This window comes from Barbus barbus, assembly GCF_936440315.1.
Source record: "Barbus barbus genome assembly, chromosome: 10".
In the NCBI taxonomy this organism is placed as follows: Eukaryota; Metazoa; Chordata; class Actinopteri; order Cypriniformes; family Cyprinidae; genus Barbus; species Barbus barbus.
The window spans coordinates 22,487,260-22,505,913 of NC_136738.1; the positions used below are offsets into that span (position 1 = coordinate 22,487,260).

The 18,654-nt window shown below is 35.2% G+C and overlaps 1 protein-coding gene across 3 annotated transcripts in view; it reads left to right on the plus strand.

Moving 5' to 3' along the window:
- The window catches only part of kdm6a (lysine (K)-specific demethylase 6A), a gene marked incomplete at its 3' end in the record, with an annotated part of 60,800 nt that overhangs the window by 876 nt on the left and 41,270 nt on the right, over positions 1-18,654 (plus strand). For 2 of the 3 annotated variants that reach the window (XM_079427475.1, XM_079427477.1), the window contains exons 3-7: positions 3,431-3,539; positions 3,629-3,678; positions 9,380-9,438; positions 11,067-11,111; positions 18,084-18,204. In XM_079427475.1, the coding sequence (XP_079283601.1) occupies positions 3,431-3,539; positions 3,629-3,678; positions 9,380-9,438; positions 11,067-11,111; positions 18,084-18,204 (384 nt within the window). The remainder of the gene's footprint in view (positions 1-3,430; positions 3,540-3,628; positions 3,679-9,379; positions 9,439-11,066; positions 11,112-18,083; positions 18,205-18,654) is intronic. The other variant, XM_079427476.1, reaches the window with a different exon arrangement.

Sequence of the window (18,654 nt, forward strand, 5' to 3'; positions counted from 1 at the left end):
ATCGCTTTGATAAACTTAAAACGACATATTAAAAGTTGGATATGGTGCATCTAACTTCATCCGCATACATATACTCACGTAAAGCAATAAATAGCACATGTGCCTGATTGTTTATCGTCGCAAATTTAAACTATATTATCGGCCAGCTCTAATCCACTAAATGCGACTGCATGGAGATATTATAAATATTAACTTTTCATTAAACTGACATGTCAGTGACGGGGATTTGTAGTTGCTCTGCGGTGATTATTTTAAATATTAGCCTGCTTTGAAAGTTATTAAACTGAGTGTTATATTAGTTTGGGCGCTGGCTTTGTCGAGTTCTTGCGCATGTAAACAGCAGTCAGACTTCATTTTGTGAAGTACATCTATTTTGTATAAAGCCATTTTCGCCTATTAAGACCTCGTTCACACATTGTCACTGCGACTCTGTAATGAGTTTAGGGTCACGAGGGTGTTGTTTTTATTCGTTTGCCACCATTTGAATATCAATTAAGCAGTTGAAGGTTGTTTGATTTAATTAATTATCTTTATTATAGAGAAACGTGTCTTAATATCTTTGTTGTTTTTTTTAAATTGAGCCAAAAGGTGCATCTGTCGTATGATGTTGATAAACCTTCTCAGTGTATAAGTTTAGCTAGTCGAGCTGTTCATACTTGGTTAGGCCAAATTTGTGAATTATTGAACTTATTTTGCCGATCTTAGACCAGACTGTAGGCTATTTTAGTGTTTCAAGATGAACTGGGAAGGTTAAAGCTCTGATCTCAAGGCAGTGGTTACATGTTAGCTAGTTAGCATGATGCTAACCAACTGTAACTGCATGTGAGGAGAGTCTGGGCGCTTTTCAGTCCCATCTCAACATCCTGGCTTTAAGTAAATCAGTAATCAAGTTGCTTATGAGAACTTGTGAGGTTTAACATTGCATTTTGCAGATTTGAATACTTCTGAAGGGGTTTGTCATTATGGCCAAGCAAGCTGACTTTGCCAGCAGCATTTGTTACAGTACGTCAGTGCTGTATATTTTATTTAAACATATGTCTGTTGTTTATAACATAAGGAAAGCATATATTTGTGTTTTTAAAAATGTATTGTCATTGTAGGACCCATTAAGTAAGTAAAGTGATAAAGATAAAAGATTAAAAAGTCCATGTACCAGAAAAAGTTTAGATTTTTTTTTTTTATCTAAAGTTTAAATGTAAGCTTGTGGACAACTATACTGAACAATAATTATATTAATAGCTTGGAATTATTGTTCGTAGACATTAATTTGCCACAATAAATGCCATAAATAATTGATGCGTCTTAAAATATAGTGACAGCTCATACCAAGAACGATAATTTTAACTATAGAGCTGTAATAATTGTTCTAAAGGCCTGTTTACATGAAGAAAGATAACTACTTGTATATTTGCATCCACACCAACATACAATAATGTTCTGGATATTATAAGCTCTAGCTGTAGGTTTGTCTCAAGGTCTTTAAAGTTGGGTGGATTCTGATTGGTTGTCAGTGTTTTTGTTGTTCATCAGCTGCAAAAAAAAAAAAATCTTGAGCGATTCCAACAATATCGTTCTTCTGTGTCCTTATTGTTATGGCTGTGGTGTGTACTTGGCTATAATCAAGGCTTAAAACGGAATAAGGAAGTCCACAACAAAGCTATAACGATAACGCAGGAACGATATAATTAAAATAACTTTCAGAACCATTATTTCAATTGGATGAATGATAAAATCTTTGCCAAACAGAATCGAACACATTTTAAGGAGCCAAAGCATTTAAAGTTCAGTTTTCAGGGTTTAAATGAACAGAACATTATTGAGCATTAGTGTGGATGCTATAGTTACCATTATCTTTATAGTGTGAACGGGCCTTAACAGTGGTAGATAGACAGTGAAGATAAACCTGTGGAATGTTTAATTACCATCTCTGTTATGGGCCAGACATTTAGAGGCTGTGGCAAGAATGAGATGATTCATTTAGAAATATACGTGCGCATCCCTCAATCGCTCTGCTCAGTGCTGTTGTGCTGTCGGTGAGCGCTGCTTGCTGTCTGTCTGCCGCTCTGCATCTCTTCCCACAAACCATGTCTGTCAAAACGTTCAGTGTCCTAGAAACAGGCAGCATCTCTTTAAATACCCTGTGAACACAGCGGTTAAATGAGCAAATGAGTTTAACTAGAACATGTATTAATCTGTTTATCACTGACTATTCTGAAGTTATTTTGGTTCCTAGATATTGTCTAAAAAGAAAATGTTCATGCAAGATATGTTACAATATGTGTTTATTATTTAAATGAACGAAGTTCTCACGTAGATTGAGCTTTATAAACAAGAACCGATTATTCAATATATCAAAGTTTGCATTGGTCAGTCTGAATGTTTCGCTTGTATGAGTTGCAATTTCATATTCTTGCATGTTTTAGCAATTTAAAACACCAAGTGAAATAAACCAAAACACATCTCAGTGTTCTGAACTTCTTGTCAAATAAAATAACCTTTTCTATGACCTTCAGCTCTGTTCAACTCGGGTGACTTAGTAGGTGTATCAGAGCTTTAAAGAGTACTGATGGGACAAACAAACGAGACTACTGGTTGGATATTGGGTGCTTCATTAGTATATTTACACTGATGGGTTCTTATGTACTTCTGTGTTATTTTGTCTCCAACATTCTACCAGAGCAGTTAAAAGAGGTCTTTAATGGTGCATTAGTAATTCGTTTGCCACATTTAATTTGCGGTTAAGTAAATGTAATATGTTTTATAAAGCACGTATATGAACATTAATGTTGAACTTTGAAAACGCACTCATTTCCGACATATACACTACAGTTCAAAATATATGATATATATTGTTATTTTCAGCAGGTCTGCATTTATTTGATGGAAAATACATTTGCTATAATAATCAATATTTTTGTGGAAACACTGTTTTTTTTTCAGGATTTTTTGATGCATAGAAAGTTCAAAACAACAACGTTCATCTGAAATAAAAATCTTTTGCAATGTTATACTAGTCTTTGCTGTCACTTTTGGTCAATTTAATGTGCCCTTGCTAAATAAAAGTGTTAATTTCTTTCGAGAAAATTTGACCCCCAAACTTTTAGCGTATGGCTGCTGTTTAATTAGGCAACGATGTTATAGAATGCAGTCATTAGGTTACAAAATATTTCATAATGCTTGGTGAGTGCTGAGAGACATGATTTATATACATTAGAAATATAAAACGAAGATCTCTTTGCATTATATATCTTCACCTCTGTATTTTATGGGAAATTACAATATAATTGGTTGAATTGAATGCTTGTTGATTGAGGAAAATTATGTAACAGTCACAATTGGTTTGTCATGGAAAATGATTTATCAAGTTCAAGACAAACTGGTTGCTTTCTCCAGGTGGGCATGCTAACTTTATTTACCGTTTGCTTCACAGGCTGTTCGCTGCTATGACGTCTACATCTTAAAAGCTGAAGGGAAAGTGGAGCCAGAGGTTTTTTGCCAGTTAGGTCACTTCAACCTTTTACTGGAAGATTATCCTAAAGGTGATTTCTGACCCAAGGAATATTTATTTTATTTTCATTTAAAAAATATCACAATCAGTCTTAATAAGTTTCTTTTGTTTTCTTCTCAGCATTATCTGCATACCAGAGATACTACAGTTTACAGTCAGACTACTGGAAGGTGAGGGATGCTTGATTCTCATTGTTTGTGCACTTGCAGTTTACTCTTGTTGTTAAATCCTTCCAGTGTATAGGCAGTGTTAAATACAGGTGTTAACAGTGTCCAGTGTGTTTTAGGAGTTCATTGTGATAAGACCACGCCCACTTTTGGAGGTGCTTGTAGATGCATGTGGCAATATTTCATTTGTCTAATGCAGCGGTGCCCAATTCTGTTCCTAGAGATTTACCTTCCTGCAAATTTCAGCTCCACCCTGATCAAACACAACTGAACCAGCCAATTAAGATCTTCAGGAACACTTTATAATTACAGACAGTTGTGTTGAAGCAGGTTTGGAACTGAGATCTCCAGGAACAGGATTGGGCACCACTGGTCTAATGCATCATAGAAAATATCAAAAGGTGGTGTAATCATTGCATTAAAACAAGAGTTTTAAACTGAAAGTCTGCTAAGCAATAGTGATACAATAATAACTGAACAAATGTACATGCACAAAACTCAGTGGACTATTTGTAGTATGGCTACTTGCATTTGGATCGCCTGTAACAGGCGTAATTCCATGTGTCTGTTATTAGTGAAAACAGTTGAGTTTGATGTGTCTGGCTAGGTGTAGCTGTCTGTAAGAACGTTTTTGAATGTGAAATGAGATCCTGTAGTAGTGTCAGTAATGGCCTCTGACAGTTCTGGGTTCTCTCCTAGAGCAAGAGTGACGCTTTTGACTGTGAAATTTCAGAGTAAACTTTCAATGTGATTTGACTTCAGATATGGCTGTCAACTATAGAAGTGTTATCTCTCACATATCCGGCGCTAAGCCTCAGTATACAGCTAATAGAAACTGATCTCCAGCACAGATGGACTAAACGTTCTTATGTGAGTTATTAGGTAGTTTCTAACCGTTCGTACTATAAATTACATTTTTGCATTGGCACTATTTAGTTTGGATGCCTGAATGGAAAATTTGCCAATGGAAACATTGCAGACCGCAGCTGTGGAAGTTGAAGATTTCATACTTTCGCCAAAGCTTAGGTTTTTTTTTTTTCCCTCCCTGATTTTATTTTTTGTTCTCAGAGTCAGGGCATGTTTTAAATTTGTGCCTGCACTGAAGGGGTTAAAGGGTGCTGTCTCAGCACTCGGACAGCTTTGTGTGGGTGTGATGAGCGGCCCGTGTGCATAACGTCAAACTGTCAGAGTGATGCGCCATGTACTTTGCAGTTAGGGCTTCTCTTGCACACTTTATTCTGCGCCTGTCCTGACTTCACACTGCTGTCCGAGTGCTTGTGAGACGGTCATCCTTTTTAGATTGTAAATAAGTAGCATGCGCTGTCATGCCGGTCGTTGTAAGCCCATATCATTGTTAACTTCCTGATTGCATTGGAACAGAGCTGCGCTCATTTAAATTATGAAACCTGGTTTGCACTTTTAAGACAGTCTTGTCATTTGAGTGCATTGGAATGCATGAACTGCTAAAATGTGTACTTTGAATGCAATGGCTGTCACATAAATGCAAATCCAAAATTTTTTCTTGCTTTATTTATACTTTTTCCTGTAGGTCTACTCTGGTTAAAATGCAACAGCCTGAAATATAAAATGTTATTCACTGATAATCCTGCCGCCTTGCCCTTCTTGCATTTTATGATTGCATATTGGATATTTACATTATCTTTGATTATTTAAGTGATTCATAATATTTTGGCTGTCTACCTTAGCTATTTGACTTTTCTTCCAGTGCTTTAAATTAGAAAACTCACTGAAAATTCAAATTGGTTACAAATTTTGTGGTTTGCGGTGTACATACAAGCTGTCATGAAACTCACCTTGTCTATATGAAAATGGTGACTGGGGTTTGTATTTGTTTGACCATATAGGCCAATTCTAGTTTAATTCTTAAATTATTCGCTTCGTCAACTTACCATCTAGTTTTATCATCTAACGAAAGTACATTTGTGGGGAAGACAAGCCGCAGTGGCTTTCCGTTTGAGTCGTGCTTTGCCTCTGTTAGCACAGATAAGAGGTTCAGACACGTTAATGTTTCATTGATCCATATTGTCTTGCACATTCCGTTATGTAAATATAAATTTTTGTGGTTGCTGGAGACGAAGACTTTGGCACTTTTTTAGTTTAACACATGCTCATTAGCCGTGGACGTTTCTGTCCCCTGCTGAGTGCAGATGTGTCCGACCCACTGTGAGGGTAAACTAGGGGTGTGCGATATGTCGATTTTTGATCGTGGACGATAAAAATGTCTCAACGATCTGCTTTTGAAGAAATATCGTAGTATCGTGCTACAGCACACATTGTCAAATATAGTTCTGACCTCCATCTCTATATATACTGTACAACACGACATACAGCGGTAGAGTTACTCTGACAGGAAAACTAGCGTCATATCATATACACACAGAACTGTAAAGGTATTCCCGGAAACCCGTCAAAATAAAAGTTCGGTTTAACTCGGAAGACACTGCGGCAGAAATATATTAATATTGTTCAGCAGACAGTACATACTGCTACTACTAGGCTACTATTAAAATGATTAAAACTTTATTTTTTTTTTTAGTAATGATCACACAACAGTTATTCCATGTTTTAATTTTAATAGTAACCCCCCTTTGTTTGCCAAAATAAATAAACTTTGATTTTCAATCATTTAAAGATAAATTAAATTAATGTTTTATGTCTTCATTTGAAAACCAGATACAGAACACAGAATTTCTGAGGAAAAATAAAACATTTCATAAGGCTATTTTAAGAATAAATTTAAATAAACTTGGTTGTTTTTATGCATTCAAATAATTAGACATACTACACCAGAATTTAATAACAATAAAACATGTGGTGAAAGAAAATAAAACACCCACTTATGAAAGTGGATGAAGATTTTAAATTTCTTTAACAACCTAGAAATGATGATTCTGTCTGAGCTATGTGTTTTAAAATGAACACGCACTAATGTAAACGTAGCCTAACAGATGGTTAAACTGAAAACAATTTGAACTTTATTAAAATTATTTATTTATTTATTGTGTTGGATATATTTTGTTCCTTTGTGCAGTGGCTCAGGAGATGAGGCTTTGAGTCTGTATAAATATCAACAAGCTAAAAAAAATAGTTTTTAAGATAATGTAATCTTATTAATGGTATCGTAAAAAGTATCGTTCAGGAACCGGTATCGAACTCAAGGTATCGGTATCGATATCGAAAAGTTTTGAACGATACCCAGCCCTACTAAATAGCCTGTCTAACAGCACCTGATTACTCAACTAACTTATCTTTTGCACTAATACTGTCAAAACACACAAGGTTTACATACAGACTCAGTTGGTTATCTCTAAAATAAAAGTAAATAGTTAAGAGAGAAACAGATGGGAGCCTGTATATTAGATGCGTGCAGCTCTTAAAGGGACAGGACACTAAACATGCTGTCGACTGTCATTAAAGGGATAGTTCACCCTAAAATTAAATTTGTCATTATTTACTCACTCACATGTTGTCCCAAACCTCTATTAATTTCTTGTGCTGAACCCAAAAGAAGATATTTTGAAGAATGAGGGTCACCAAACAGTTGCTGATCCACATTGACTTTGATAGCAGGAAAAAATCCTATGGAAGTCGACCAGCAACTGTTTGGTTTTACACCACCTTCAAAATAGCATTTATGTTCAGCAGAAGAAAGAAACTCATTCAGGTTTAAAACAACTTTTGAGTAAATGATGGTATAAAAATAAAACATTATGACAGAATTTTTATTTTTGGGGGAACTATTCATTTAACGTTAACAAAACAACAAAACGCAAAGAGAAAAATCACTCCCTATTCTTGACTGAAAAACTTTAATAGAGTTGCTTTAGGAATCAGTCTATGTAGTGTTTTATTTTTATACTTGTTCATTCAATTTCATTGAATGCTCTGCTAAATACACCTATTGTACCTGGAAATAAAGCACTGTTTGTTTTATTTGTATGTGTATTTGTAATGTGTATCTTTGTTCTTATTTTTTAATAAGAAAGATAAAAATATTTGTCATTATTTTATCTTCGCCCACTTTGGCCTAAATATCTGCCATGTCTTTTTTTTTTTTTTTTTTTTTTTTTTTGTTACCTTGAAAGGCTTCGTCTTTCTAGTTTGGCTGTAATGCTCAGACAACTTGTAAAACCAAAATAGTAAAACCAACTAGGGCTGCCCCCGACTAAAGATATTCCTAGTCGACTAACACTCCTGCATTTTAGCGATTAGTCGAATAATCGCTAATTTATGATATTAATATAATAACGTGCGTATATACAAGGAAAGGTACAGTCCAAGTTGAAGTTTAACACTTCCATATGACAGAAAATGCTAAAGCATGATATTAGCGCGTTCAAAATGAAAATTAAGCGCTTAAAACAGAATAGTAAAGCGTTTAAAGTATACAGCGCTTACAGACACAAAAATCAGTGGCCAGAATGTTATAGGCTAATTATAACATAAAAACAGCAATCAGATTGCCTGTGCATTTTAATAATTTATTATAAAAAATACAAACTGTAACAGTTACATGTCAAACAAAACAAAACAAAAACAGTTTTGAAATAAAACAAACTAAACTAAAATTCGTTCTTTAAAATAAATCAAATAAACTTATTAGTAACTTAGGCCTAGTACAAAACAAGGCAAAAAACAAATAAATACTGTAGCAAAAACGCTGTTTGGTATAAAAATACAGTGGAAAATTTATATAATTTTATATTGTTTTATATTATATTTTATATAAAAAAGAAGGCAAACAAATTAACAGCCTAAGTATTTGATTAAATTGTTTAGAACAACTATATTTAAGACAAAATGTGGAACAAATAATTTAAAGAACACTAATACAAATCAAAAATATCAAACTGTCATTAAGACGACGGATGAGTCTTGACCTGAAACAACAAATTGCAAACATCAGACTAATTTTTCTAACAGAATAAAAAACAACTTCTGCATTATATAAAAACGAATAAATAAAAATATGTATTTATTTATTTGTATAGCCTACCCATTATAAAAATACCCGTTTTTTTTTTTTTTTTTTTTTTTTTTTATAGCCTAACGGATAGCAAACAGAAACACTACAAAAAGGAAATTAAGCATTCTTACCTAAGCTTTCAATTCGATTGAATTTTTTTTCATATTATGTGAGAGGAACACCAGCTTGTCCACATTGTTGGGAAGAAGGGAGCTTCTCGACTTGTTCACAATGAAGCCGGCCTTTGAAAAGATGCGCTCTGATGGAGTGATGGAGCCAGACACCTCTCCCACAAGTGCACTTTGGTATACCGCGAGGCACGAGATCGCGTTGATCTCTCGTTGCTTTGATGTCATACACCAACTGCGCAGCCCCTGAATGCGTAATTTCACGTGATTTTTTTTTTTTGCGACTAACCGACTAATGAAAATGTATTCGACCAAGCCCTCTTCATATCGACTAACGTTTAGTCGACTATTTGGGGGCAGCCCTAAAACCAACATGACAAAGAATCGTGATAGAATCGTGATATTTCTAAAAAAAAAATCGTGATATTATATTTTTTCCATATCGCCCACCCCTAGGGTAAACCATCCTTACTCATCATGCTTACGGTGCCATCCTTTATTAGCCATTTTGCTGATTAATTCAACTATGGTGAATTAATGAATAGTTTCTTCTCATGTTTCTAACTCTCAGCTTTATTTTTTTTTCCAGAATGCTGCCTTTTTATACGGCCTTGGTTTGGCTTACTTCCATTACAATGCTTTTCACTGGTAAGTACACAATTACTGTGTGTTCTGTGATGCATTTGTTTTCTCATGCATTCTAGTTTCTTTTTCTTTTTTCATCTGTAAAGTAACATTGTTGAAATATCATCCCTAATAGCATTTTTCATGACCTGAAGCGTGATGTTGATGCTTTCTCAGCTTACAGACTAATTAGAAATTCTGTATTTTATTCTCTTGTTCGTATTTATTTATTTTTTCCCCTTTTTTACGTTCAGTCTTTGTTGTTGTTGTTGTTGTTAAAGACTGCAGAAAGTATGTGCATTATTTTTTGTCCACTTTCTGTCGATGAATAACTGAAGTGTTGTTTTGGAGACTGTATCTTTTGGTGGCTTTGTCTAAAGTATGGCTGATCAATTAATTGAATTAAAATTGTTGCGAGATGCGATGAAACCACAGAATGATGACAGTTAAATATACGGTCTGCATGCACTGTGTGGTTCAAAGTAAAGGGACTCTTCATTCTCCTTTTGTTTGTAGTCTACTGTGTGTGTGTGTGTGGGCTGTTGTTAGAGTGCCTTCCAATTTGTACATGATCCACAAACTTTCACTCAGGAGGTGATATGAATTTGGTTCACTGGGCCCGTTATAATTAACCTAGAGCGTGGTTGTAGTTCCTAGTTCTGTATTGGTGTGTCTGCATCATTCTACAAGTATATAGCCAAAATGGTAGTTGGCAATGCTGGCTACAGCAGCAAAGCGCAAGCAGAAAACACTGCTGGAGAAATGGCGACAATGTTGACAAATAGACATCCACTTTTGTTGCAAAAGCATTTAATGAACATTGTGAAATTCAGTTTTACATTTCTGTTGTTCTTTGATATGGTACATGGATAAAAAATGATAAAGAACGTTTTTGGATCACTTGATTAATTTACGGATAATGGCCTTCTCTGTCCTCACTTGTTTCATTAGAAGCTTAAAAATGCAACATTCTGGCACTAGGTGATTACTGCAAGATGTGATAAAAAATACATCAATTTGATTTATGTTCAACATAGTCCAGTTATGAGTTGAAAGATGTTGTTTGATCTAAAGTGGTAAAACGGGGTCAAATTTGTTTAAAATATTCAATATTTATTACACATGGATTAGGTATATATTACATGGACACATGTAATATCTGTCTCTCTCAGCATTGACACAGTGCTTGGGATAATTGGTCACTGTAAATTTTGAACACAGTTTCTTTATTGAATGAGGTTTTTATGTCATGTTTTTGGTCAGTGTAGTTGTCTTTACTAGTTTATAGGCCTACAGGGTTTTTCCCCCCCAGAACATTGATGATTCATAAGGATTCACTTCAATGTATAGGATTATACGATCTCTAATCAGGTTACATTAGATTACATTTAACATTCAAAATCTCCCAAAGACCAATATTGTGTTCAGTTGGTTATCTTGTACCATCACAGAATGGTGGTCGGGTCTTAAAGGATTATGGGAAAAGCATCACATTCCCTCATTCATGAATCAGTCAAATTTTTTCCTCCCCAATAGTGTTTTAAGGTCAATTTTATATTTTAATGCATAGCGCAATTTTTTTTATAGGATATTGGTATTGATTTGGCAATTGTGATATTTACTACTGGAGGTCCCCTCTTTCCTTGTCTTAGGGCAGTGCAGCGCACCCCCTCAGATGCCCATTCTGGACAGAGAAGGTAGGCATACCATGTTGGTTTTGTAAGGGTATGCCTCAGACATGCTCTGTTAGATGTGTTCAGCTTGCTCAAGCAGCAAGAATATTTGCCTTAAAGTCCCCCTGTAATCAAATATTTTATCCCTTAAAACTTATCTTTGATCATCAAAATGACACATTTAAATGTTTTTTTTCTTGTGAAAATAATTTTCTCATGCCTTAAAATAGCTTGAATTAACTCCGCACCCTTGCCTCATTTACTATACGTGGATTTACGAATATGCAAATTAGCCCCACCTCCACTCAGTCGCAGCAGCCAGCGCCTCCTGATCCACTGAACTGTAGTAAACGTAAAACAATGGGATACACGGATAATGACTGATAAAACTGTTTTTACTAGCGGACAACTACAGTGAATACTGTAACATTTGTTAAAGTTACTTACTTGACGATGTTGTGTCCTCAAAATGCCTTTAAGACTGAATGCAGCCGTTCGTGATTCTAATTCGCGTGCATGAGCAACGCGTGTGAAGTGCAGGCGCCGATGCGGGACAGGAGGGTCTGACTCCGGGCTACTTTTACACTGTTGCCGTGGGTTATAATGCAAGTTAGCGGTTTTAAATTCACATTAAACCACGGCTTCATTGGTTTTTTGCTCTAATTTATGTTTGGTTTTATGCTGGTATTGGTATATTTTTCATGCTAGTGATAGGGATCGATCCTTTGACGTAATTGGTTATTGGTTTGTGACGCTGCAACCCGAGGGCTGTTTCAAACTGCATTTCTGTGATTGCCATTGGGAAACTACAGTTTTAAGGAGAAAATACTCAACAATGGTGTTGATTAATGGATCGGCACATGGTTTGTCTAAAAGCATATTAAAAACACCACATAGACAAATAAACAACAAAAAACGTGATTTTCAGTACAGGGGGACTTTAACTTGGCACATTTAGAAGTACATTGATGTGTAAAATGGATAAAATAGAATGACATGTTGATAGCTGAAATAAACCATCTGCATTGTTAAACAGTTGCTAAGTGAATGTATGCTGCAGTTATAAATAGCTGGAGTTGAAGGCACAAATGCTCGTATTTGTTAAAGCTCTTACATTAATATGTGAAATGTAAATTTTTTCTTCTTTTAAAGAAATTCTTTTGTAAATCGTCCTTTTGATTAGTGTTTACTGTTTAGGTGGATGAAATGGTTATTCTTCTAATGCCTGCAGGCAGTTTGCGTCATGTAATAAGTGCCTAATGGATAATTTATATCATTGCACAGGCAAGGTGAAGGTTGGTTAGCAATTCTATCACATAGCGTCATGCTAAAGCATATGATTTTAAGTTTTGTAATTTTAAAACTGTATATTTGAACTTTTTCTGGGACATTGTCTTTCCCTTTTGAGAACTACGGCAAAGGCATGTTTTTGAGTCTTTTTTTTTTTTTTTTCCTATGGTGATTTACAATGTCACAGATGCTGTTGATATAGTGTGCACACCAAAAGCGAATTTAATTATTCACGCGAGTAGATTACATATAAAGTCAATGCAAAGTAGGGGAGTGCATCTTCATAACTGAGGCCGATGCAATGCGCATCTTGATGCATAGCTAACGATACGATACATTAAAGATACATATGAAGCAGCTACTGATGAGATGCGATACGATTCACCCCTACTACGATGCAGTGTGATCGGATTTTGAATCGATTCAACACAGTGCGATTCAATGCAAAACGATGCAATGGGACAAAATATGATGCTATGCAATTCAATATGGTAAAGATGGTTAACTTATTTCTTTGCTTCAGACAGACAGCCATGTTAATCTATATTCTATGGGACTCTCAGGACATGCCATGGCCTCCGTATGCATTATACTCATGTAGCTGCAGTGGTGATAAGAGAACACGCTTAAGAAACCGTTTAGAGAGGAGAACGTTATTGGTCACTTTCTAAATAAGAGAAGTATAGCACATCTTATAATAATTGTGTATAAATGTTTTTTTACCAATGCAAATATGTTAGAAACTACAGATGCAAATGCCAGCTTGTATCCATTGCAAACGCTTTAAATTGATGTATCACGTTGTTAACTTTTATGCCGATGCACCAATGCGAATCAGTGAATCTTACCATCCCTAATGCAAAGACATGAATTTGCGGCAGGCTTTGCAATTGCCACAAATGTGATATACACCTTAATTGCGTCTTCCGCACAAGTTGAAAAATTTCAGCTTGAGCAGAAAATTCATGTGACGCGTTGTCATGCGGAAGAGCTAATTGACATTTCCGGTTTGACACTCAGGAAACTGAGATGACCTTGCTTCCCATTTTCTCTCTCTCATTCTCTCTCTTATTCTTGTTCACTCACTTGCCAATCGCTGTAATTCAGGGATCTTCAAAGCCAGCAAGGTTGAGAGACAAAGAGATGTAGCCTATAGCCAGGCAGTTATGTAACGATTTTCCATAATATAACAGGATGATCTAGCCAGATTTTGTTTCTAGTTTGTAATCCTAAAGTTTAATCTTATTTGCATTTCAACTTTTTTATTTGTGGAGTCTTGAAATAGAGAAAACAGGTGTTTTTTTTGATTAGCTATGTGTTTACATGCTTGTTTGGTTGTGGCATGGGTTTTGTACTACATATAACTTATGATATTTACTTTACTGGCTTCCAGTCCTTTTAACAAATCAGTTGTCCTGGCTTGCCTAGATTTTTGGTTTATGTGTTGTGTAAGGGGTACTGGCAGAACAAGTGAGTGGGATGTAGGGCTGGGCGATATGACGATATTATCGTATATCGACGATGTCTCGTAAGTATCGCGATGTTGATGTCAACAGTCAGGTAACAGACGATTATCGACATTATCAGGAAAAAAATGACAAATGATAAACCTAGTAGGTTGCAAAAAATATTTTACACAGCCCCATAGTTACCATACAGGTCTTTTTGCATGCAAGAATTAAATAATTTAGTAGGAGGGTTGGGAATCGAAAAGCTATTCCAATTTATGAAATCAGATCAGATGGAAGGTCAGGAACCGAATTACCTGTTATAAAATTAAATTTCGATTCTGCTTCTCGATTTCTGTATGCGCATTTTATTGTGATTTCAAAAGATTCAACTACAAGAAGACAAAGAAATAGAACTCGCTTCTGCACTCGGGCGCTGTTTTCCGTGCTCCACGCGCACACACACACACACACACACCGCCTCTTATATACACGAACACTGGACTCAGCTCTCTTTCGCGCATTCTTACACATTTGAATGGACAAATACACACAGAATGATATCAAAATATCCCATAAATACAATCGGTTATGTCTTAAGTGAACTTAAAGAGTTGAGAAAGAATACAAGGCTGCATTGGATCCGTGCATTGACAGCAGCCGCAGCCGCCAGTCATTAATGTTAATCAAAGAACAAAAGAAAAGAAAATCCCTCACTGATCTTGACTGAATCACTTTTGTAACCTCGGTTTATATTTTATTTGTTGTTTTTCAGCGCTGACTACCATGGCAACGTGCATCTGTGTATGCGATTTTGGAGATGAGTTCCAATCCTATTTACTATCCTTATTTAGGGTATAGACCTATTCTATTTTGATCTGCTGTTTAATAAAAGTTAAACAGAAAAAAGAAAAATAGTAGCACTGCATGTGTTTCTGAATACTTATTTAAACGATGTATAACGATGAAAAACCACAAACATGACGGTTATAATTAAAATACGCAAATTCCTTCACAACGCACATTTTTACAGATTTTTTTAAACGGTGTATACAGTATAATTAAGCTGAGATATAGCACTTTAAATTCTTAATTCATTTGCAACAAAACTATAAAGTTTTGTTGCAAACAGATTAAGGCATTATAGTTCTAGCCTAGGCCAATCTCAGCATGCACGCGTTCGGAGTTTCGGCAGCCCAACACTGAAAATTATATTGTGGGCATTGTATTTTGAATAATAAAACAAAAATTATAAAATTTTAAATACAAAAATTAAATTTAAAAATTACCCCACTTCTAAATAAAAAGTAGTTATTTTTATTTCGTTAAAAACGGGCCAAAAGAGACCCCTGAACTAGGCTACCGGAAAAGAAAGAAAAACCCTCAACGTTTTTGCTCAGAATTCGTTTTTAATCCTTGCATGATTTTAGTCATACATGATAAATATCAAACAGCCTACGTTATAGCTTGACTACAAGTTTTAAAACAACGCAACAATTGTTGTATTCAAGGACATTATACTTACCATCATGAAATGTCTACACAGTGCCAAAAAGAAAGAGAGACATCGGAAAATAGGCACATTTTATTCAAGATATTAAATTAATGAATGAATGGAGGCATTTATTAATGACATCAACATGCATTTATCATGTCCAACTTCACCATGATGAACTTAAAATTGGGTTCTATTATTTTTCCTCAACAGTTCTCCTCAAAAAACTAAATTCTTTTCAAACTTGATAAGAACAGAATGGAAATTATTAGCAACACCAATATAACAGTAAAGCTAATGTTTTCTGTTAGTTTAAACACAAACTATGAAAAAGTAAAAACGAAACTTTAATGTGGCAATAATTAAGACTGAACTGAACTGTGTTTATGGTGCATGTCGGCAATGTTGTCTCGGCTGGGGCGGGGCGTGGTGGAGGTGGAGCTTGGGTAGACTATATTATCGGATATCGCAATATTTTTTACGGCGATTATCGATAATATATTTTTGACATATCGCCCAGCCCTAGTGGGATGTTGATGCAGTATTAAATAGGAAATAAGTTTGGCTCTGTGTAATGGGTACATTTTTATACCCTGTAAGCACAACACTGTTCCCATTAAGCTCACATCATTTTTTATATATATAAAAAAAAAAAATCTTGTTTATTTTAAGGAGATATTTTTTTGACTGTACAAAGTCAATCACAAAAAAACAACACTAAAATCAAGCAACAAGGCATTCAAGTCGATCACTTATATATTCTTAATGAAGTGTCATCTAAGCACATTGCAACATCTAGACTAGTCCACGTTCAGCTAAGTATTCAAAAATCAGATAAAACAAACCAATAAAACACAGAAACTAGCCTCATTGTGAAACCTCTTTTTAAATGTATATCAACTTATCAATAGTCTCTTTTGGCTGGAATACACTACATGATTTTTGCCCTGATTTTCCACAGATTTACAATCTGGAGAAGTTGATGCTATTTGCCAAAGATCAGAGCCAGTCTGTGGATTTGAGTTGACAGAATCCATAGAAAATCGATTAACTTAACCATCAGTTAATATTTAAAGTCTGTTTATGAAGTATTTACATAGATGTTCGATGTGGAAGAGAGCACACTGAGCTTAATTTGAGCAGCAACAATTTTTAATACATTTCATGTAATATTTATTAAGATGTGAATATGAACAACTATTATTAACAATATCTAAGAAATTATACTTTTTCTTATTGATGTCACATTGAAGCTGTGTGATTTTCATTGTAGTGCACCCTTTAAGCTCGCCTTAAAATAATATGAAATCTTAAAAAATTACAGCAGGTGCGTTTACCTTAATCAGCGATAGATTAATTGTTGATAAATTGAATTGATAAAACTAATTGATGGTCGATTAAGGAAGGTGCATAGTCTTGGGGGTACGTGCATCTTATGTGCAAAACACGTGCAGCAGATTTAAAGAAGCGAGCGAGTCGTTAGGGCTGTGAGTGACTGATGGGGCTGGATCATTTGCACAAATAATTCACAATGTACAAATTATACTTTTAATGTGATTCAATCTTTAAACTTACAGTAAAATATAAACAATGCAGAGTCCTTGAACATCAAATATTGGGAGCAGGTTGTATCCCATCTCTTGTCTCCATATCTTCGTTTTCTCCTAATATTCCACAGCAACTCGCACACCATTTGTAAATGGGCAGAAAAGCAAATAATATTTTCAGCATGAGTGAGGTATTTATATTGGATGTTGAGCTCCGGGAAAAGAGAAACTGAATACTGGCGCATGTGAAATACTCCTGTGTTCTGCTGAAAAAATAGATATAAAAAATGTATTCATTCAGCTTGTAAATTCATTACTACGACTAATTAATTTGTGGCTACTGCTCATGATTGATTCATTTGTTCCCTTGTTAACCTATGATTTAACTAAAGTGAGGGAACAAGTTAAGTCAAGTCATTAGAACGGACTTCTAATTCATGGCCACAATATCTTTTGTGTTTTCCCCTTTAAAATTCATAATAAAAAATGAATTAAATTGAATTATAATGCCAGTCACCATGCTAATTGATCTAATGAACATTCGCGTATTTATTGATATTTTCAATTTCCCTTTATATAGTGTCATATAGCTTTGGCTCTTGTGAGAGTAATGTGATTTACAGAGAATGAAGAAATTATGATAAAGCTTTGCGTTCTGTCATGCAGAGCTCGCACTCTCTGCAGTGCTCTGCAGAGAGAGCAGAAAAGACTGTTTGGAGGGGAGCGGAGGGGGATCGGGGCCATTGAGTTCAGTGGGCGGTGGCTCAGCAAAAACACCCTCTGTTTGTATAAGCGAACATTGTGCAAGCAAGCAAAACCCACTGCTGTGAGCCGACCACGTGTTGCAATCTCTGTCAGAGGTGGAGATCAAGTGTAACAGTCCATTGTGTGTGTGGTACTCGATCTGTTATAAATTTGAATGTCATGCATGTATATGTAATATAAATAGATGCGTTACAACAGAATCAACCACGCAGCACAAGTTTCACTTGTAGTTCCATTGCATTCCAATGCATAATGCTTCTGCTTTTGCATCACATGCGCCAAACAATTTTACTATTTGTTGCTTCAAATCATTCATTTCCCAAATTTTTATTTAATTTAGTTTAATTTTTGATTAATTATAAGTTAATCATTATTTATTAATCGCATTGTATCTATAAATGAGTATGTCTTATCCTTAAGATTTTTTGTTGTTGTTTCTTTTCTTCCACAGGGCAATTAAAGCATTTCAGGAGGTGCTTTACATTGACCCTAGTTTCTCAAGAGCCAAGGAGATCCATCTGCGACTCGGCCTGATGTTTAAAGTCAGCACAGACTACGAGTCGAGCCTCAAGGTATGGTTTTTAACGGCTAAGTCTCTTTTTCTACATTACATTTAAACATTTATGCTTCTGGCATGTGACTAGCATTGCATTCTAGCATAACATTTTTGAATTTGTGTATTCCCTGGGAATCAAACCCTTGAACTAAAATTCTTGGCATTGCTAGTCCCATGCTCTATTCTTGGAGCTACAGTAGCTGCATGCTCTATAATGTTCTTAAATGCTTAAATGTTGATTAAATGTAACTTAATACAAGACATTGGCCTTCTGAATGTTTTTTAGGTACCAAGCACTGATGGTGCGAGGACCCTTTTGAAATTAGTTTATTATTAAATATTGTGATGCTGGTGTCAGTAGTTTAGTTCAGACTGTTGGCATTGTCGTCAGGTCATTGGTCAAGGATAGTAATGGAGAAGTTTTCTTTTTGAAACAGCAGGCCACATAATATGTCCTATTTGAAGC